This window comes from Coffea eugenioides, chromosome 4, assembly GCF_003713205.1.
Source record: "Coffea eugenioides isolate CCC68of chromosome 4, Ceug_1.0, whole genome shotgun sequence".
NCBI classification, from domain to species: domain Eukaryota; kingdom Viridiplantae; phylum Streptophyta; class Magnoliopsida; order Gentianales; family Rubiaceae; genus Coffea; species Coffea eugenioides.
In genome coordinates this window covers 7,335,102-7,358,587 of record NC_040038.1, presented here as the reverse complement: position 1 = coordinate 7,358,587, position 23,486 = coordinate 7,335,102, and the positions used below count along the sequence as shown (strand labels likewise).

The 23,486-nt window shown below is 37.8% G+C and overlaps 2 protein-coding genes and 1 non-coding gene across 3 annotated transcripts; all 3 read right to left on the bottom strand.

The window, feature by feature from the left end:
- Positions 1–2,098: 2,098 nt before the first annotated feature.
- Positions 2,099–3,491, bottom strand: LOC113768916 (miraculin-like). Its single transcript, XM_027313420.1, has 2 exons — positions 3,458–3,491; positions 2,099–2,673 (listed from the first exon to the last, which is right to left on the bottom strand). The coding sequence occupies exons 1-2, from the start codon at positions 3,489–3,491 to the stop codon at positions 2,099–2,101; spliced, it is 609 nt and encodes a 202-aa protein (XP_027169221.1).
- A 932-nt stretch (positions 3,492–4,423) lies between these two features.
- Positions 4,424–5,209, bottom strand: LOC113768915 (kunitz trypsin inhibitor 2-like). The gene has a single exon (XM_027313419.1). It carries the CDS (start codon positions 5,207–5,209, stop codon positions 4,571–4,573), a length of 639 nt encoding a protein of 212 aa, XP_027169220.1. The 3' UTR covers positions 4,424–4,570.
- A 4,764-nt stretch (positions 5,210–9,973) lies between these two features.
- Positions 9,974–10,080, bottom strand: LOC113769711. The gene has a single exon (XR_003468258.1). It is a non-coding gene; the product is annotated as a small nucleolar RNA R71 (small nucleolar RNA).
- Between the last annotated feature and the right edge of the window lie 13,406 nt (positions 10,081–23,486).

Below are 23,486 nucleotides of genomic sequence, written 5' to 3'. Positions count from 1 at the left end.
TGACGATGTTGAAGTTTTTTTTTTTTTTTTTTTTAAATAGAAGAACAGTAAAATTTAAGAAGGAGGAAGAGAAAGGAAATTAGAACGCAGGACTTCTAAATTCTAGAGTTTCAACATCAGCTACTACTAGACCAAGACTTTCGCGATGATGGTGTTGAAGCTTGAACAGTTGTGTATTGGCAATAATAACATTCAGAACCTTGTGGCGCTCACAAAATCGGTACAGTTTCTTGATGCACATTTTGTCCAGCCAAAGTGTTTGGGATCTGGAGACGAGAGGAATCACAAATGAAATATGGTAGGCCTCTCACTTGATGAATGACAATTAAAGCATAATAATTTGTTCAATATGCCAGTAAACACGGGGGGACACTGGAGTCTTCTTTTATGTACGAAAAGTATTTTGTTTGTATAAAGCATCATTATGTTTGATGATCTATTAAAAAAATGAAAAAGGAAACCTCTTTGTTCGAGCTTTATTTGTTGTTACTAAATTATCTTCAACGTCGTTCCCGAACCTCATGAGAAGATGAAATTCCAGATGTTACTTAATCTAGAGTAAGTAGGGGTGCAAACGAAACTAATCACGTCAAATATCCCAATTTTTAAATTTGTTTAATTATTTCAATGAATTTAAAAATTTGTTTAAATTTAATTTGTTTATTTGTCGAACCAAATTGAAACAGATTTTTTTTTTATTGAGTTTGAATGTTATCATACATAAAATATCGTTCTATTTTGGATTGACTAATTGTCAAATCAAATTCAAACGAACTCTTATCAAGTCGAGTTCAATTCAAGTATCAAATACTTAGTTTGATTCATCTATTAGCCTTAAGAGTAAGTGCCGGACAAATAAGCAATTCGTATCTTTCATCATTCAGCCTTAAGAGTAAGTGCCCGACGAATAAGCAATTCGTGTCTTGAAAGAGGACAATTCCTGTATACCCCAACACTCAAATTTAGAGTCCCTCTTTTTCCCAACCACCAGCTTGACAATGACTTGTTCTGGTGGATGAGCACCTATCAGAGTCCAATCTGAAAGAATATTGTCAAGGGGAGTTATGATTATGGAGGGGGGAAATGCTTTAATATCTTTGGGTGGATTCTGGGGTTCCCTAATACTCAAATCATTTCTGAAATGAGAAAGTGTATCATGGTACAAATTCCTTCTAATTTATGTTGGTTTGGGCACTGTTAATCATGGGCAATGTTAATCATGACAATTAAAATCATGCAGATTGCTTCTTCGTTTGCTAAATTGCAGATATACTAGGCAAGATGGGGTCTCAGTTCTGAAACAAGAATGCTTTCTTCCATTTTTCAATGAAAAAAAAAAAAGAAAGAAAATCTCTATCCCACCCTACTTTATGCCTGATGGTGAAAGATGCAGGGCTTGCATAGCTAGAAAGGCCCAATGGGAGGTGACAGTGGTGCTGGACATAAAACAGCGTTGTGGGGGAGTGATCTTATTGGGGTAGTTACAGGCTATAATGGTTTGGGAGTACGATTTGCAATCATTGAGGGAATGGGTTTCCTAATGACAAATTTTTGCAATTTGTTGGATCTATTTAATCGTCCACTTACATAAGCCCACCCAGTCCATTGGTTCAGACAATGTCCAGAATTATTCTCGCCCAAAAAAAGAAAAAAGAAAAAAATTTGTCTTCCAAGATTCACTTTTACAAGAATCTTTTTTTTTTTGATAAATTTTATAATTTTGTTCCTAAGATCTGCATTAATGGCAGATGATACATTACACATACCATAGATACAAAAAAGACTTCAGAAATTCCAAATTTAATAACTAAATCTGAAAGAATTAGAAGACCAAAAGTTAAGCAGGACAAAAAAAAAATGCACGTGAAAAGAAAGAAACCATATCCAAGATAGAGAGAATTAGAGCATATTTAAGACAATAAATCCTTCCAAGAATTACAGAATAATTGGTCAAATGAGAAATACCATATTTAATGGCCTCAGACTTTATTAGAAAACAAAACGAGCTCATTTGATTCGTGGGATGATGACATAAAATTAGATTACTACGTATCATTTCTTGTTTTGCAGAATTTTTCACGTAGGATAAATGCATTATTCACGCTTGAGTGAATATGATCTTGAAAGGTCTATGACTCAGAGCCAAACGTCTTAGCCCGTTCTGATAAACGATCCCAAGATTCTTACAATTAACTTTGCAATAGCTGCATATTGTTGGACAATAGACAAGCTTATACTTGTTCCCATGATCTCCAACCTTTTCAATCTTGAACCAGTTGCCTAGAGTCTCAGGCCCCGGATTTCCAATCACCCCACCAAGATTCACAAACTTCCTTCCTTTAGATTTATCGGAAACATCAACTCTCCAAACAGTAGGCTGGTTACATGTATCCGGAAATGCAACTTGGATGTTGAGATCAGTTGAGACGCGTACCACATTATCCTTAGGGGCCACGGCCGGTGAAAATGTCAGCGGCAGGCCATCTCTGAGCTCGATTGTTTCCTGGATTACGACAAGTGGACAACTGTCGTTGCCAATGCTGCGCAGCCCGAGCCCTCCTCCTCTATCTTTGCCGCGGTTGTTGGCTGGTCGGATGTAGTAGAAGAGGTCTGTCCGAACCTCCTTCCCATCTACACCAAAAACCGCTGCTGGCTGGACTGATTCAGCAGCAGCTTGACAGAACAAGGAGTTTGTGTATATGGAAATGAGAACTAATGGAAATAGAACAAGGGGGGACCTTCATCTTTCTTCCTTGCTGAACTTTAATTCGGCTGATGATCTGAACTGGGCAAAAGGGATTGCGGATTCGGTATTAATAAAATAGCTAAACCAAGTGCACAATGAATGGGGTTTTCACATTGTTCATGGGTTTTGACTTTGATTTTTCTGCACATCACGTTCTTGCAGCAATGAAAACCGCAACTCAATCTAATAAAGAATTCTTCAGTCTGTAATAACGTCTTCCAAGTCTAAAATGACTCAATTAAGTCAATGGAATCCGTCAGTGCACATTGTTTCTTGCTTGATGGGGATTAGCTTTTTCACATATAGAATCTGCAACTTGTTCTATACACGGGTAGCCAGCTAATGTATTGTGCGGTTTGAAATTGATTATTGGTCGATAAATTAGATTCTGGCTAAAAGCAAATTTGAATACAAAAGTTATATAGCACTACGTACCCTGATTGAGATAAGAACAAAGCCACTGGATACAGAATAAAAACGTCAATTTCAACGTCCGTGGAGGTCTTAATCAAGAATTACACTATTCATAGCTATATGAATAGCAGCAAAAGTTAGTGAGTTTCGTAGTTCATTTACCGTCCCAAAGGCCAGAGTTACTTGATTGATGCTTCTTGAGGAGTCAAGGTTGACTTAATTGCATGAATGGCATTAACTTCTCTTTTTCCTTCCGGATTCCTCTCGTCTCCAAATTGTGGACTTCACCAAGTTTACCTGGCTCTTCTCTTTGGACTTTTGGAGTAATCATCTGCCATTTCTTAGATACTTCACTTCTTTTTACTTAATCGATGAACTTTTATACTGTAATTAGCAATTGTCCTTAAGATATAGCCTCTACCGCTCTATCTTTGACTTCATAATTAAGGGTAAATTATACATAACCGGTTCCCTATGGTTTTTCCACATTTCCACTTTACCCTCTTAAGATTTCAAAAAATCTACATGAACCACCTATAGTTTAATGTAAAATGAAAATTGGACAGAAAATATCAACAGTTATGGCGGTTGAACTAACCGCACTCAAAAAGTGTTTGTAATGGAGTCATAATATCTACTTATCCCCTTTGCATGAATATCTACTTTAGTCTCAAGTGATTTTTGTCCACATAACCCTCCTATACTTTTATGCCAAGTGGTCAAGCTGTTGTTTGATTTAATACTTGAGTAAGAACAATACTTGTACTTCAACAGACCACATTATGAAGTCTATTTTTCGTCAAATTTGCACTTAATATGAAACTTTAAGGGAGTAATGTGGGTATTTTGAAATATTAAGGGAATCATATGGCAATCTATAAATTTACATAGGGGGTTATATGTAATTTATTCTTTTATTAGTGGATTATGAAGTGCTAGACTTATAGTTCCCATTCCGAAATTCAATGACTTAGGAGGATAACAGAGTCCATCATTCCTCAAATTTACAGTTATCAAATGCTCTAAGAACTTATAGACTTTATGATTTATACTCTATAACCTAAAGATTCGTTCTAAAGCTGGTTTCCATATTCCTCTAATTAAAGATTAAAAATCATTCTTAGACATTTAGCAAGAACTGAAAATTAAAATTTACCAAGTTAAAAGTAACCCTCGTTCTCTATTAGTTATAATTATCTTATTATGAACCTAAAAAACAACAAAAGAGCAACTTTCAGATATTTTTCTTGCTTATTCATCAACACAAGCACTTTAATGCTTCATTATTACATGGTTTCCTCCCATTTTTTCAGGGAGGCTTCCTTATTACTAATATTATTCATATCTTTGTAGAAAGACTATTGTATTGCAATGCATCCAAAGTGCATTAACACGGCTAGAATCTCATCTTTATGCCCGCTGGAATACGACCCTGTGTGGATAATCAGTTGTCAGAGACAAACGTCTTTTCCCATCCTGGTATGTTATGCCAACATCTTTGCAAATAACATCACAATAGCTGCATACTGTGGGACAAAAAACAAGCTTGTAATCATGATAGCCAAATTTTTGAATCTTGAACCAACTACTTAAAGTCTCAGGACCAGGGTTTCCAACAGCTCCGCCAATGTTCACAAAGCTGTCAGCCGATGGATCAACATAATTATCAACGCTCCAAACTGGAGATTCGTCACAGGTATCTGGATAATCGAATTTGATGTTTAAGTCTGTGGAGACACGAACCACACCTTTCTTCTGGTTCACAGGGAAAAATGTCAAGGGGATGCCATTTATTTGTTCAGACGTTTCTTGAAAAACACCAGCTGGGCAAGTGTCATTGCCGATGCCGGATAGTGTAAGCCCTCCACCTCTGTATCTGCCCCGGAAGACATTGGCTGGTAGTATGTAGTAGTTGAGGTAAGTTCGAAGCATCTTTCCAGCTACATCGAGCACTGGCTCGGGTGCTTCAGCAGCTGAAGAGAAGAAGTTTGTGGAAATAGAAAATATTACAAGGAATGAAAGGATGAAGAGTACTGACGTGTTCGCCATTAGAGCTACTTCTTAGCTTTTCACTTAACCAAGTACAGATTGAGTGTTTGAGGATGTAGAAAATGGCTTCCATCTTCTGCTTAAATAGCTAATGCTAGTCCAAAAGTATTCAGGTTGCACGTACTGTATGCCACTGGAGCTGTGGGCTGCCTGAAACTGATTTTCCGAATACATTTCGTTCCATTTCCGTTTTGGTTAGATAGATTTTGACTCAAATTAATTTCTTTAAACTAATTGATCCCACCAAATTTGTTTAAACACACAGGGAGATTCAAAACCAATCAAAAGCTGCTGGCGGGCTTTAACTACTTTATAGCTTGATCGGGGATGATATTGTAGTCTTTTTTTTTTTTTAGGTCAGCCTGCACTGAAGATTAACATCTTCAATGCCCAAAGTTGGAGCAAGAATATTGTGATTAAGTAATATGCCAATCTATCTTTAAAGCGGGTCCAAATCTTAGTACTCCAGCCAATAGTTATATGGAATGCATTTTTAAGAACTGCATGAAGTCAAAGAAAGTGGTTCTGGGTTGGACATCGTTTTCGGCTTCAAAAGTTACTACTCGTCTTCCATTTACGTAGTCTAAGGAACGAGGCTCGGAACTGCTGCAGGTTTTACTTTTAATTTAGGGCAAATTGCTCATAACCCCTTGTGCTTTTGTATAGTACCAGACAATTCCTTTAAAGTTTTGAAATGTCTATTTAATTGCCCTATAATTTTATGTAAAATGAAAAATTGAACGGAAAGTATATTCGATCACAGTAATTGACCGAGATGCGCACCAAGAATGCTTGTAATGAAATTTTAATATGCACTTAACCTTTGTATGATTTTACATAAGTATCTCCTTAATCTAGTTCTAGTTTTGCATCTATCAATGCAATCTTCTTATAATTTTATATAAAATGGCTAGACTCTTATTTAAATTAGTGCTTAAGTCATGGCAGTATAGGCTTTTCAACTAATACCTTTATGGAAACTATTTTCTATCAAATTTTCATTTTACATAAAATTACATGGAAGTTATATATATATTTTGAAACCTTAGGAAGGCCATATGATATCATACAAAAGCACAAAAGCTTTGAGTAATTTACTCTTTAATTTAAGAAAATAATCCACAAACTGTTCTGCATAAGAAGTGAACCCAACCATCTATGTCTACATCTACATTATATTAAAAAACAAATTTGATTTGTTGATTTAGTATTTTAGTTTTTTCTTTTCTAAAATACCTTTGTCATAAAATGTGTTAGTCTTATATATACAAATAGTTGGATGCATGATATATATACTATCTTATATACCACCACGATTGAATGCATGACATATGTGCACAATTTGATTTTCAAATTCAAATTCAAATTATTTATCATGTATCTAACTATGTTAAAATTTGATTTTACTAGCAAGCAAAATATCCTATAAAACCATGAAAAGAATATAAAAAGAAACAATGTATTTGGAAGATTAAAATAAATTAATAGTACAAACTTTACTATACAATTGAAACCTTAAAACAAAATCTAAAATTTGCAAATTACGATAAAAGAATAGAAAGAAATAAAAATTACTTATTTTTTGTGTACCAGACATAGTTCAACTATGAGGTTCAAATTGTGTGCTAGAGTTCTACTCATGAATTTGATTACCTTTAATAAAAACTTTGGCTGTTTAACAAATTTCGGTCCTGGAGCTCGGCGAAATATATATATCAAGATTCAAGAAAATAAGCTCTCTAAGTGTTACTCAATGTAGTTTAAAAATTTTATAAATCTACATTATTGACAAAAATGCAATCAGATCTTAGGATCTACAATTACACGAGATTTGCGAAATAGACAAAAAGTCAATTAATTACTTCTTTGAATAGTCAAGGTCGGCTTACTTGCAAAAATTCAGCGTTAACTCCTAAATTTCCTTGCGGATTCCTATTGTCTCTGAAGTATGGGCTTTACCTGGCTCTTCTCTTAAAGTATATTCATCTACCGTTTGTTTATTACCTCAATTCTTCACTAAATCGAAGAGTTTTTATGAGGTAGATAGTGATTGTAGGGCAGATTCAGTGTCTACTGTCTGATTGACTTTTTATTAATGGACAGGTGATGTGCTAGACTTATCGTGCCCATTTCATAATTCATGAAAATGCTGTAGGTTGAAATTAAATAAGACCCACATCTTGTCAAATGCTGGCAGCCATATTCCTCTACTTAAATTTTTTTTTTTTGGGGTATGTAAGAAATTTATTGATATCCAAAGGAGATATAAAACTACAAGGGGCATATTCCAAGAAATGCAATCACAATAAACCAGTCAGCCAAAAAACTATTCAAATCATTAACGTACTAGAACATCTCAACTACTAAAATTGGTGTCTCTTAATAATCAATTCCTATGAAGCCAAAGGCTTGTGTTAGACGACTTAACTCTATGTAGAGAAAAAAGTATACATCTAACTAATTCAAATATCTCCTTTTGGATTGTCTGCATAAGCCTACAGTTCCTTTCTCTCCAAATGCAATATACCGAAGCTGCTATGTGATAGGTTGCGATTTTATCATTTATTTTATTATTAATTTTCCTTATTATCGACCCGATGTGGATTAATTATTAAATTCTACTCACTTTTCGTAATTTACATTTATTTTAGGGAGTAGAACGAAAATACCACAGCCAATGAAAATTTGACAGTCATCGGGAAAGAGTTCAAATAGCAGCCATTCAGGAGCATTTTTGGAACAAGAGGACGCAAGCACTTTTTGGTAATTTGGCCGAAGACAGCAAGAAAAAAAAAGAGGAAGCTGGAGTCTTCGGTTTTAGAGGCTGGGCCGCCACACAGTAGAGGAGAGGAGGCATTAGATAGAAACTAAAACTTGCAGAGGATTAGGACTACTGGGGATTTTTTTTAGCTTTTGCTTTTTCCTTTGGTGCTTGGTAGTAGGACCTCTCCTGTGCATGTCAGGGCAATTAGGAGAGTTTGACTTTTCTTCCTTTTAGCTCTTAGTAATTTCTTTTCCTTCTTCGTATGTCATTCGAAGTGAAACAAGGGATCACCTTTGTAACTTTGCTATTTTTTCTTCATTGGAGCGAATTGAATTCTCCAAATTTCCGAGACAATGGCCGCGGCTTTCTATTTAGTTTTGCATGGATTTTTCGCATCAAATATGAACTAATTCCCTCACTCTAGTCAGCGAACAACGGAGACTTTGGTTCGCCTAAAAATTGTGAGATCGATTTAATTTTATCTTTTTTTTATTTATTGGTATTCGTATATTCCTTGATTGCAGTACTTATGATTATTTAATTAATTGATTGTCTTGGATTCGGATAATTAGTTAACTTGATAATCTATTGTCAATTAGGGCATTAAATCCGTAATTGTTTAATTGCCTTGAATTAGTGACAAATGGCATGATTAGATTTGTGTCAAGGGGATACGTGGGCTAATTTAAAATAACCCTGGTAGTGTGTTATTTGGTTAGAATAGGGTTCCTCTAGTACGTAAGCCAATTGGGGAATTAAATTTTACGGGCGTACTTAGGATTATTTCTAAATTAGAGCAGTGGTTAACGGGCGTACCTTAATCACCAACACAATAAGGAGGGGTTGACTATCAACGTTTGTTTGGCAGTTATAACCTATTTATTAATAAATAACTGGAATTGCTTGTCCATCGATGATCAATTAGGTGAACCATTGCTGAAGTTATTTCTTGGCTAGACCTTCAATTATTGTTACTCTAATTTTAGTGAATTGTCATTTAATTTCTAGTTAGCTATTTATTTTTATTTTTATTTGAATTTCTTTGATTGTCATCGTTTATACAAAAACACCCCATGTGTTACTTTGAATTTCTTAAGAGAGAAATATCCTCAATCCCTGAGGATACGACCCTACTTGCCCTATCTACAAATTCATAATTATCTATAAAAAAAAGTCATCCCATTCGGGTATATCGGATCAAGCAAATTTTTCGGGAACAGGGTGAATCAAATAACCCATTGCATACCTAGAACTCCTGCTCCAATACTTGGAATCGGATTTTGATTACTTTAACTGACAATTAGGTTTATTTTTATTATTGCACAGGTTTCGACAACCTGTCAATTTTTTGCGCCGCTGTCGGGGACTGGTGTCAGTTATTTGTTTCTTTTTAAATTCATTTTTGTTCTAATTTTCTGGTGCTTTTCGAGTGTATGTCTCGTTCTTCTCGTATAAGTGAATTAATTTTCGACCCTGAGATAGAGAAGATTGTGCGTAGAACAAGAAAAGAGACCAAACAATTCAGAGAGGAGCAATCAAGTGCTGCATCTCAGAGACCTGAGCCAAAAGTTGAACCAACAGATTCGTTTGGTGACACTTCGAGTGACTCAGATCAAGAAAAAATTACTATGACTAATGCACAAACATTAAGGGAGTTGGCTGCTCCTAATTTAACTCAGCAGTGTTTATGCGTTACTTTCCCAAGTTTGAGTGATAACACTCCATTTAAATTAAAATCTAGGTTAATTCATCTTTTGCCATCATTCTATGGTTTACCAAGTGAGGAGCCTTACAAACACCTGCAAGAGTTTGACGTCGTGTACAACAGTATGAAATCCCCGGGAATCACAAAAGAGCAAATAAAAATGAGGGCATTTCCCTTCTCCTTGAAGGACTCTGCAAAAGATTGGTTGTACAACCTACCTCCAAGTAGTATCACCACGTGGGACCAACTAAAGAAAAAGTTCTTAGACAAGTATTTTCCCGTGTCTCGAGTTGCAAGTCTAAGAAAAGAGATCTGTGGTATCAACCAGCATCTAGATGAGTCACTTTATGATTACTGGGAGCGATTCAAAAAATTGTGCATCAAGTGTCCCCAACACCAAATAAGTGAATAGTTGCTCATACAATATTTTTACGAGAGGCTACTCTTTAGAGATAGGAGTATAATTGATCCTGTAAGTGGAGGGACACTGGTGAACAAGATCCCTCGAGCAGTGTGGGAGCTAATTAAAGGAATGGTGGAAAATTTGCAGCAATTTGGCACGAGGGAGGATGTCCGGATATGCAAGGTGAATAAGGTAGAGACATCCTTTATCCAACAGCAGTTGACCGAGTTAACTTCGTTTGTTAGACAATTAGTTGTGGGAAGTGCCTCACAAGTTAAGGTATGTGGGATATGCATTGCCTTGGGTCATGCTACAGAGATGTGTCCGTAAGTTCAAGAAGAAAATGCAAAACACATAAACATGGTTGGTCATGCGCCCGCGCCAAGAAAGTCATATGACCCATATTCAAGTATCTACAACCCCGATTGGAGGGACCATCCCAACTTCAGCTATGGAGGGAACAGACAGTCTAACTTTGTGTCAAATAGACAATAAGGGTACCAGCAGTAGTATCAACCCCGACCACCTCCGCCACCGAACTTTAGCCCATCTTTGGAGGAGATGATGAAACAGCTGATGACTACCACCGCGCAACATCAACAAAAGACGGACACCGAACTGCATAATATAAGAAATCAAATGAGCCAAATACAATCCTTGCAAAATCAGATGAATCAAATGGCCATAACAATCAACCATTTGGAGTCCTAAATCCAAGGTAAATTGCCGTTTCAGCCTGAATTGAACCCGAAGAACGTAAGCGCGATGACCCTAAGGAGCGGAAAGGAAATTCAGGGGCCTGAACCTACGATTCCAAAGGACAAGAATGAGGAAAATATCGAAAATGAGCTTTAGAAGGAGGACAGCAATGACACAAATCCAAAGGTACTCTCGGACTCAGTCATTACAGTTAAAACTAACCCGCCTCCATTTCCTAGCAAACTGGAGAAACCGAAAAAGCAGGACAAGGCGAAGGAGATCTTAGAGGTGTTCTGCAAGATAGAGATCAATATTCTCCTATTAAACGTAATCAAACAGGTGCCGAAGTACGCAAAATTTTTGAGGGACTTGTGCGTCAATCGAAGAAGGTTGAGGGGAAATGAAATAGTCATTGTTGGGGAGAATGTGTCAGCGGTCCTCTAGAGGAAACTCCCACCAAAGTACGGGGACCCAAATATGTTTACTATCCCCTATAAGATAGGCAACACTTTGATTAGAAAGGTCATGTTGGACCTAGGGGCGTCAATTAATGTAATGCCTAAGTCTATCTATGCTTCTCTAAATTTAGGTCCATTAAAAAAAACTGAGATAATAATTCAATTAGCTGACCGAACTAATGCATATTCTGATAGGTTGGTTGAGAACGTGTTGGTTAAAATTAATGATTTGGTATTCCCAACTGACTTTTATGTACTTGACATGGATGATGATCACTCCCTCAATCCCTCACCTCTACTATTAGGTAGACCCTTTCTGAGTACAGCACGTATAAAAATTGATGTTAATAAGGGTACCTTGTCCATGAAATTTGATGAAAAAATTATTCATTTTAATATATTTGACACTATGAAATATCCCTCAAACTCTAACTTTAGCTCTGTTTTTTCTGTGAGTGATATTGACCCTGCGGTGCAGGAAGTGTTTGAAACTGTTGGCAGAGATGAGTTGGGGGTTGCTTTAACCAAACACCTGGAGTTGGAGACAACTCTTGAGGTGAAGTGGAGTGAAAATTTGAAATGCACAATAGGAGCATTACACTCGTTGCGAACCACAACGAAAAGGTATGAAGTTTCACCTATTTTTATTCTTGAACCTCGCTAAAGGGTATTACCATCTGTGGTGTAGGCACTTGTATTGGAGTTGAAACCCCTGCCGAATCACTTAAAATATGCGTATCTGGACGACAACGAAACACTCCCGATAATTATCTCAGCTGCACTATCAGACCCACAAGAGGAGAAGTTAATCCTGGTTCTGAGAGAATATAAAGCGGCGATAGGGTGGACCATCACCGACATCAAGGGGATTAGCCTCTCCATATGTATACACCGGATTAGGGTGGAAGAGAATGTCAAACCCGTACGGCAAGTTCAAAGGAGACTCAACCTCCTCATGATGGAAGTAGTGAAGAAGAAAATTTTGAAGTTGCTTGATGTAGGGATCATTTTCTCGATATCGGATAGCCCATGGGTGAGGCCGGTCCAGGTAGTTCCAAAAAAAGTAGGAGTGACGGTAGAGGCTAACCAAATGGGTGAATCGTACCAGTGCGCAAACCCACTGAATGGAGGCAGTGTATTGACTACCGTAAGTTGAACGCCGTCACAAAAAAGGATAATTTTTCTCTCTCTTTCATTGACCAAATGGTTGAACGCTTAGCTTGTAGGGCTTACTATTATTTTTTGGATGGATTTTCAGGATATTTTCAGATAGCAATTGCACCAGAGAATCAAGAGAAGACGACCTTCACGTGCCCCGTTCGGAACCTTTGCTTATTGACGGATGTCCTTCGGGTTGTGCAATGCACTTGAAAATGTTGAGAAAATCATTGGAATTTTCATGGACGATTTCAGTGTATATGGTGATAGTTTCGATACCTGTCTGGATAACTTGAAACTGATCTTGTTAAAATGTATAGAGACTAATCTCGTATTTAATTGAAAAAAATATCATTTTATGGTTGAACACGGGATAGTTCTAGGTCGTGTTGTGTCTTCTAAAGGTATCGACGTTGACAGAGCTAAAATAGACATTATATCTGCTTTACCTTACCCCACGAGTGTGCGGGAGGTACGCTCTTTTCTTGGACATGCAGATTTTTATCGAAGGTTCATCAAGAATTTTTTGAAGATTGGAGCCCCGTTGTTCCAGTTTTTACAAAAAGATGTAGCTTTCGAGTTTGATAACAAGTGTGAGAGTACCTTGGATAAGTTGAAGGATCTTTTGACCTCGCCCCCTATCATCCAACCCCCGGACTGGAGTCTGGCATTTGAGATCATGTATGATGCCAATGATCATGCTGTAGGGGCTGTATTGGGGCAAAAAGTGGGAAAGGCAATTCACGTCATCTACTATGCATCCCGAGCCTTGAACGGAACTCAATTAAACTACTCCACTACTGAGAAGGAACTTCTTGCAGTTATTTTTGCTTTAGAAAAATTTAGATCATTTTTGTTGGGTGCTAAAGTTATTGTATTTTCTGATCATGCAGCGTTAAGGTACCTGATGACCAAGAAAAATGCAAAATCGAGACTCATACGGTGGATATTGCTCCTACAGGAATTTGACTTGGAGATAAGGAATAAAAGAGGCTCAGAGAATCTAGTAGCCGACCATTTGAGTCGCATACCAATTGGAGAGGAGAACGAGCCATTGAATGATACATTCCCTAAAGAGCATTTATTTTCTCTAAATTCTCAATTGCTTTGGTATGCTAATCTAGTTAACTACTTAGTGACGAGTAATTTTCCTGCAGGTTGGCCAAAATCGAAGAGGGATAAATTGAAGAGCGACGCCAAATATTTCATCTGGGATGATCCGTACTTGTGGAAAAAATGTGCTGACCAGGTGATGAGACGATGTGTAAGTGAAGCTGAATTTCAATTAAATTTAACTTTTTGTCATACTTTTGCCTATGAAGATCATTTTGGACCCAAGAGAACTGCTCATAAAGTATTAGAAAGTGGGTCTTATTGGCCTTCTTTGTTTAAAGATGCGTATGTGTTTTGTAAGTCCTGTGATCGATGTCAAAGGGTAGGTAATATAGCCCGTAGAGTTCATACACCCAAGTCCCGTTGATTTTTGTCAAAATTTTTAATGTCTGGAGTATAGATTTTTTGGAGTCTTTTCCTACCTCATTTGATTTTATATATATTATTGGCAGTCGATTATGTGTGTAAATGGGTGGAGGCTAAGGCCACCCAGATTAATGATGTGAAAGTGGTTACAGATTTCATCAGATCTAACATTTTTGTACGTTTTGGGATGCCAAAGGCCATTGTTAGTGACAGGGGGACGCATTTCTGCAATAAGACCATAGCTGCGTTGTTTCGAAGGTACGGTATACTTCACAGGGTCTCAATGTCGTAACACCTTCAGACCAATGGTCAAGCGCAGGTGTCGAATCGGGAAATTAAGTCCATCTTGGAGAAAATGGTGCGACCCGATAGGAAAGACTGGAATCAAAGGTTGGAAGATGCGCTTTGGGCCTATCGAACGGCATATAAGACTCCCATAGGGATGTCACCATACAAATTGGTATTTGGAAAGTCATGTCACCTTCCATTGGAGTTCGAGCACAGGGCTTTTTGGACAATAAAACAGTATAACACGAATCTAGAAGAGGCCGGTGCTCAACGGAAGTTGGATTTACAAGAATTGGAGGAGATTCGGAACAAAGCGTACTAAGATACATTAATTTACAAAGAGAGAAGCGGGGCATTTCATGATCAACAAATTTCTAGGAAAACCTTTGAAATTGGTCAGAAGGTTCTCCTGTACCAATCCAGGCTTAAACTCTTTCCAAATGAGCTACGTTCCCGTTGGATTGGACTTTTTATTGTTACTCACGTCTTTCCCTATGGTGCAGTTGAAATCTAGAGTGGTAAGATAGACAATAGGTTTGTGGTGAATGAACACCATCTCAAATATTATTACGAAGGTTTTTCAAGTGGAGAAGTGGAGACGATAAGTTTAGATACACCGCCGTGTCCCAAATAATGACACCTTGCCATGTCTAACCAAGAACATTAAAGAAAGGCGCTCATTGAGAGGCAACCAATCTCTTTTAATTGTTTGTTTGGTTTCGTGTGAGAGTTTAAATATGTTTTTCTTGAATTTGACTGATTTCGGGTTTCAATTTTCGTTTTTGACTATTCGTAGGTGTCTCTCTGACATGACGCGCCCGCGTCAAGTCATATGGAGAGCTCATGGTCAGAAGGGTTCTTGCCTTTATGACGCGCCCACGTCAAGTCATATGGAGAGCTCATGGTCAGAAGGTTCCCTGCCCTCTTGACATGCCCACATCACGTTCGCGGGAAAGACAAGTATTCAAAAATCGAGAACAGTTTTCGATTCCTTGTTACTCTCTAATTTTGAATTTCGAGAATAAGTTCGGTTCATATTAATAATATTAAAAAAACATATAAACAAATAAATAATAAATAAAAACTAAAAAAAATTAGAATTAACTAAATAAAAAAATTTTAATTAATTAAACAAAAAATTTCAAAAAAATTTTAATTAATTAATTAATTAAAAAAATCTTTCCGTTTAAAAAAAACAAAAAGAACAAAAAAAAATTCTAAAAAAATGACAAAAAAAACACAAAAACTATTTTGTTTTTCTTTTTCTTTCTTTTCTTTTTATTTCTTTTTCTTTTTTTCCTTTTCTTTTCTTTCTTTTTCTTTCTTTCTTCTCCCCTGTTTCTCTTCTCTTGGCCGCGACCCAGACAACTTTTTGCCAGCCGCCATCTCTTCCACCTCGCTCGCCCACCGCGTTCTTCCTCTCTCCCCTGCTACGCTTCTCTCTCTCACCATCTCTCTCTCTCTCTCTCTCTCGTCGATCTAGCCGCCAGCTCACCTCTCTAATTTTTCCTCGATCTCACTCTCAGTCACCACTCACCTTCTCGTACGCCGCCCGCTTGTCCGCCGTCGCCCACAGCCAATGACCACCACCGCCCTCGCGCTCTCTCCATAGTCGCCACCTCGCTCTGCCCACACCGACGAACAGTGACCCTCTCATCACCAGGCCCACATTGCTGCTCTCTCCTCGCGTCTTTCTCTCAGTCTGAGCGCCGCCAACTTTGCGCAGCCCTAGCTTCCGCCGCCCTGTCCATTCTCGTCCCCCCCACGCAGCCGCGGTGGCCCAGCTAATCACAGCGCCAACGCCACCTACACAGTGCGCAACTTGCGCGCGTTCTGCCCTGTCCTCGCACCTCCAAGACCGCGCACCTCATGGCCATTTCTCTAGCTCCGCTCACCCCCACCTCGTTCGCACGCCGCCAACTGCCCAGCAGCAGCGGCTTCCATCTCGCTGCGCGCGCTCTTACCTCACGACCCCCTTTTTCGCACAACGGTAGAGGTACCTCCTCTCCTTAACACCCGCTTGTTTATTTGGAATGTTTGTTGCTGGGTTTGGTTATTGGAATCAATTGAGCATTTCGTGGCCATAGTCCACGTTGTCTGAATTGAGTACATTGTTTGGAGGGGTTCACTGCGATTGTGGGTGTTCTTAATTGCCCATTTGAGAACCAACAGTGCTTATTGGTTTAAGTACAACATTATTAGTTGATTTCTTTGCTTTCAAGTGCTCTGCCGGTCGATTTCAATTGTTAACTTCCTTGGGATTTCTGTTGAGACTTCGAGTTGATCAGTCCTGCTTTTGTTTGTTGAATTGGCAAGTCTCTATACCACTTGCGTGGCTTATTCAATTTGGGTGAATCTAAGTTAATTAGTGGGGTTATTCTGACGTTTGCTTTCATTTGCTAATTCCGTTGAGGTTTCTACTGAGATTTTAGTTGAGTTATTTCTGCAATTGCTTGGGGACTTGGGAAACCTGTGCCGCTTGATTTAACTGTTGGCATTAGTAGTTTTTAATCGAGTTTTGGGGACATTCTGGCTGTGGTTTCAATTGCTACTTTGGTTGGGCACTATCTAAGTTTTTGTTCGTTTCTTTGTGCGATTAGTTGCCACACTGTATCGAGTCGTTTATTAACTTCATTGGACTGGGGCACTTGCTGAGATTTATCTGTTTGTTATATTCGTGCCCTCTAAGTCCTCTGTTAACTCTTTGTGGAACATTGGCATTTCTCTGGCGATTGGGTTACTACTCGAAGGCTATTGCTTTGCTTTTACTTGATTTTTGCTAATTGCTTCTACTGGTTTCTATACTTGTTGGAGCTTCTGTTGATTTGAGTTGACTGTTAGCGGTCATGATGAGACCCAAATCGTCTTCTAGGTCTAGAGCTTCTCAGTCTCAGACCCAACTCAACCCTCCATTCCAGTCAATACCCCTATCAACCAACCTTCCACTTCCGGTGTCCAAACTCGGTTAGGTAGGGGTAGGGGTGCCCACGTGGCCTCTGCTGCTCACCTCGGAAGGCATTTAGAGTTCACTAGACCTGCCGATCAGTGGCGTATCATTCCGTGCAAATGCTCGGATGCCTTGACTATGGCTTTTCTGGGTATCCAGGAGGAGGTTGAGCGAATGTACACTGCCATTGGATGGCACCCCTATCTCGCTGTCTCCCAACCCGCCTTTGTCGAGTTGACTAGGGAGTTTTACTCCACTTTTGAGTTTGAATTACCTGCGAGGTATACTGTTGAAACTCCCAATGTCATCTATTTCCGTCTCATTAGTGCCTATGATTATGTGGAACCATTTCTTTCCGCCTACCACGATGTGTGGTGGGACGTTTCTGTCGACAGGCAGCGTTATGACCCGTCTAGATCTAGGAGCTCCTTCCTCGAGGACCCGAGTGCTCAGTATGTTCAGTGACTCTTAGTATACAGCTACTCGGGTAGAAAGGACAGCTCCGATATAATCTCTCGACTGGAGCTCTTCTTCCTCTGGTGCATGAAAAATGGTTTCAAGGTCAACTTGGGGTGTTGGTTGGCCGTACAGTTCAAGACCGTTTTGGCAAAGAAGAACAAACCCCTGATCCTCGGGTCCTATATCACACACCTGGCAGTCCAGTTAGGAGTTCTCAATCTACAGGATCACGACCTTCATTTGGTCTATGACATGGAATTTCTAAATGTTGAACGCTTAGAGAGGATGGGAGTTCCGGAGCATGTCGATGGTGCCTACCGATTTACTCTCCCGGGACCAGCCCGCGCCCTACCTCGCTCTTCTTTTACCAGTTTGGCCCCGGTTAGTGATGAGGCCGGTCAGTCTATCTCCGCTTCGCCTCCTCCACCCCCAGTGGCTACTGACTGGAATCAACTTTGGACTCAAGTTCAAAATTTGGAGGCTCGGATGACCAACATCGATGCTAACGTGCATAGCATGGCACAGAATTTGGCACCTCTCATGCATCATGCGGGTCTTACGCCTCAATTTGGTTATCACCCACCACTTTGACCTGATTTCACGGAAGTGTTGTTGCCCTCTTTCCTACTTTTGATATTTATTTGCTACATTGAGGGCAATGTATCGTTTAGGTATGGGAAGGATTAGTTGGGATGCTAGTTTTTAGGTGTTTTTCCTTTATTTCTAGTTCATTATTTGTCTATCTTTCATTCATTTTCTTTCATTTTTTTTTGGTGCTTAGCTCTCATGTGAATACTAAGGTTTGATGTTGGGTTATTGACTTTAAATCTACTCTTACCAAGTTTTAATAATAAAAGTGTATCAAGTTACCGTGGTTGACTCCAAAATATCTCTTTGGTGAATATCGGTGACTGCTTGACTCTTTTGATTTTTTTGTTAACTTTTCTAGACATAGGGAATGACTGTTGGCATTTTCATGTGAATAGGTCCAATATTGACTCTAATTCTTCATGTTTGACAATAATGAGGCTAACTGTTCCTATTTTTATTTTTAGTGGTGTTATTTTGCGTTATTGTGATTATTTGACTATGAATAAAATTGACTGTACTCCGCTTTTAGTTACTACTGAGTAACCGGGGGTTTTCACCTAAAGTGTCGATTCTCGCGTCAAAAAGTAGTAATTTCTATGAGTATGTGATCGTATAGCGATAGGAGCTGAGTAACCGAGCTCCTTCATCTGAAAAATGTTGGAGTTCGCATCAAAAGGCTCCAATGGCTAGAGACTAAGTCTTTTGTGCTATCTAAAAAAAAAGGAGAAATAAAGAAAAAAGGGGAAAAATAAATAATAGAAAACGTGAAAAAAGTTTAGGCTGTGTTAGTGTGTGATAGAGGTCAGCTTGCCGACTTATGGATTTAATGCGGAGATTTTGGTTAATATTTGGACTATTTGCTGATAAATGTTGTGCGCCATTCTTTTTTCTTAGATTAATTAACTTGGAATTGAAGGAGTTTGTGGTTTAGAAGCTAATCGAGGTGATGTTTCTCGAATTTTGATCACTAATGCTTGATATATGGTTTTCCTTGGTATCGTGGCAATATGGTAGCTAGAGCAATAGCCATTGTCAAATTTTGGTGTATGTTTACTATTCTTATACTTGAGAGCAAGCATGGTTTAGGTGTGGGGGGAATTGATAGGTTGCGATTTTATCATTTATTTTATTATTAATTTCCCCTATTACCTGACCCGATGTGGATTAATTATTAAATTCTACTCACTTTTCGTAATTTACATTTATTTCAGGGAGTAGAATGAAAATACCACAACCAATGCAAATTTGACAGTCATCCGGAAAGAGTTCAAATAGCAGGCATTTAGGGGCATTTTTGGAACAAGGAGACGCAAGCCCTTTTTGGTAATTTGGCCGAAGACAGCAAGAAAAAAAAAGAGACGCAACCCCTTTTTGGTAATTTGGCCGAAGACAGCAAGAAAAAAAAAAGAGGAAGCTGGAGTCTTCGATTTTAGAGGCTGGGCTGCTGCACAGTAGAGGAGAGGAGGCATTAAATAGAAACTAAAGATTGCAGAGGATTAGGACTACTTGGGATTTTTTTTTAGCTTTTGCTTTTTCCTTTGGTGCTTGGTTGTAGGACCTCTCCTGCGCATGTTAGGGCAATTAGGAGAGCTTTGACTTTTCTTCCTTTTAGCTCTTAGTAATTTCTTTTCCTTCTTCGTATGTCATCTGAAGTGAAAACAAGGGATCACCTTTTGTAACTTTGCTATCTTTTCTTGATTGGAGCGAATTGAATTCTCCAAATTTTCGAGACAATGGCCGCGGCTTTCTCTTTAGTTTTGCATGGATTTTTCGCATCAAACATGAACTAATTCTCTCACTCTAGTCAGCGAACAACAGAGGCTTTGGTTCGCCTAAAAATTGTGAGATCAATTTAATTTTATCTTTTTCTTTTATTTATTGGTATTCGCATATTCCTTGATTGCAGTACTTATGATTATTTAATTAATTGATTGTCTTGGATCCGGATAATTAGTTAATTTGATAATCTATTATCAATTAGGGAATTAAATCCATAATTGTTTAATTGTATTGAATTAGTGACAACTGGCATGATTAGATTTGTGTTAGCGGGATACGCGGGCTAATTTAAAATAACCCTGGTAGTGTGTTATTTGGTTAGAATAGGGCTCCTCTAATACGTAAGACAATTGGGGAATTAAATCTTACATGCGTACCTAGGATTATTTCTAAATTAGAGTAGTGGTTAACGGGCGTACCTTAATTACCGACATAGTAAGAAGGGGTTGACTGTCAACGCTTGTTTGACAGTTATAACCTATTTATTAATAAATAACTGGAATTGCTTGTGCATCGATGATCAATTAGGTAAACCATTGCTGAAGTTATTTCTTGGCTAGACCTTCAATTATTGTTACTCTAATTTTAGTGAATTGTCATTTAATTTTTAGTTAGCTATTTATTTTTATTTTTATTTGAATTTCTTTGATTGTCATCGTTTATACAAAAACACCCCCTGTGTTACTTTGGATTTCTTAAGAGACAAATATCCCCAGTCCCTGAGGATACGATCCTACTTGCTCTATCTACAAATTCATAATTATTTGTGAAAAAAAAGCCATCCCATTCGGGTATATCGGATCAAGCAAACTCTTCGAGAACAAGGTGAATCAAGTAACCCATTGCACATCTAGAGTCCCTGCTCCAGTACTTAGAATCGAGTTTTGGTTACTTTAACTGGCAATTAGGTTTATTTTTATTATTGCACAGGCTTCGACAACCTGTCACTATGCTAGGAGAACGCAACATTGAATTTTGACTAGAGATTTACCTTTCAGATTATTTCCAACCCAAATAATCAATTTCTCCCAACTAACAAGAGGCCACTGTATAGAACATTTAGAGTGAAATGACATCCAAATGCCATTTGTGAAGGTACAATCAAAAAATGAGTATGATCTTCAATCGTTAATCTACTAAAGACATAACTCATTCTTGACATTAAGCTCCAAGAAAACAATCGATCTTGAGTCGACAATTTATGCTGCATTGCCAACCATAGAATGAAAGCATGCCTTGGCAAAGTATCATTCCAAATAACTTCACCCCAAGGAATAATAGGATGCTTTGTCCGAATAGTTCCCCAAGCAAATAAGATAGAGAAATGATGATTATCCCATAGAATTTTATCCCCCATATTGAGATTAGGCTTCATACCAGTAGGCATGGTGGAGACCAAATTCTGCAAATTATTATTATGCCTTCTGCTGCAAATAGGCCATCTCCAATCTTCATCCTCAATAATTTCACTAACCAAAGCATCATTGAATAGGCCTGATAAACGAATAATATCACTTCTAGAGGAAAAAATTGTACCGCCAAGTAACCAATTATCATACCATAGAGAAGTTGTTCGTCCATCTCAAATCACATGAAAGAAATGACTTCTCACAGTGTCTCTTAATTTGAGAATTTTCCACCAAGTCCAGGAACAATTACCTGGAATTTGAACAATTTACAGACTTTTACCTTTGAGAAGATGAGAATAAACCCACTGTACCCAACTAGAAGTTGTGTTTCTACTTAGAATGCTCCAAATCAGCTTGGATATTGCAGTTTTATTCCATTCTTCTAATAGCTTTATTCCCAACCAACATTCAGATTTAGGGACACAAATATCCTTTCATGCCACTTTAGCACCAGATTGTTTGAGTTTGGTACCTTTCCAAAGGAAGGATCTCAAGATGCTTTCCACTTGTTTAATAACTTTCTTTGGGAGAATAAAGATATTTGACCAGTACACCTGCATTGAGAACAAAACAGAGCGTACTAATTGGATACGTCCAGCATAAGAAAGCAATTTATTGGACCAGGATTTAACTCCGGTTCGTAATCTTTTCAACCGAAGGCCTACAATCACTGGCTGTCAGTCTACCACTTATGAGGGGAACACCAAGATTGTGATACCCAAGTGTCTTGTAGAGGATTTTATGCAAAGAAATACAATTATGGTGAAAAGTGAAAGATCTAAAGTTGAGTGACTAATGTGTTAATAAATGAAGTTTGAAAGAATAAAAGTTGTAGTGGGATTTCACTATTCATTTTTACCAAAATTTCTTCATCTTCTTCATTTCATTTCTTTCTTCTTTTTTCCAACAAAACCTTTTCTTATTTCTCTCTTTTTTTCTTATAATCAAGGAGGATTCTTGACAAATCAAACACAAACAATGAGTGAGGAGTTAGGAGATTCTACTTTGCCAACTAATCAAGGTATTTTACATGATCGTAGTTTTTCTTTGATTGTGGTGATTGGATGGTATTTGATTCAAATCCTTAGTTAGCTTCCATGGTTATGGTGTATAGAGTTTGTTTGTTCCCTATTTTCATGTGGATATAGGGTCATCATGAATATGAAAAGGAGAAATGTTGAGGGAAATGAATGACTTGTGCTAGTACTTCATTTTTAATAGTATTTATGCATTTACATGATTTTGGAAGCTGAAATTTGTTGATTTTTGACAACTATGGAGGTTGGAAGATGACTTAAGATGGAAATAGAACTTGAATATCGAATTTGGAACTTGTTTTTTGCCTTGAAAATGTGTTGAAAATTCATGGTTAGATTGCTCAAAAATACTGACAGATTCAATTTTTTGTAGATATATTTCAGTGTTTTGGCCATAACTTGATGTAGAAATTCAGATTTAGGTGCTGTGTGTTATGTGTTGTGTTGGAAACTAGATTTTGAGGGCTTTAACTTTGTATAAATATCTCACCCTGTTTCTATCTTTTTGAAAGTTAGTGACCCTTTAAAGTTAACCTTTATATTCTGCTTTGATGAGGAAATTATCTTTTGTTAGGAATTAGTGGTTAAGATAGTATTAGACTCCTTTTTATGATAATTTGGAGTAGATTGGTATCTTTAAGGTTGTAATTGAGTATTTTATTATTATTATGTCTAGATGAGTCAGGTAGCTATTATTCTGATAACTTGAACTAGCGTGGGTATTCGTTGAACCAAGGTAAGTGGTGCATGTATTCTTTATCTTTTGAAAGATGATTTTTGAAAGTTACTTGTTTAATTGCTAAAGTGGCATGAGCATGCATAATTTGTGATATTTGTTATTACTTTTACTATGGTCATTTGTGAGATGAAATGCTATATTTATTGAGTTCTTATATAAGCAACTTTTGACATGATTAGTTCCTCACATGTAGTTAGTATATAAAATAGGTTAACCGTGTTGTAGTTAGCAATATGAAATGGGCTAATCCCGTGGTTGTTAGCACTATGAACCCTGTTAACCTGTTAACTTAACAACTGGATATCCAGGATCAATTGTTATCTTATGGTTGAAGCTTCTTTATATGCCATTGAAATGTTTAT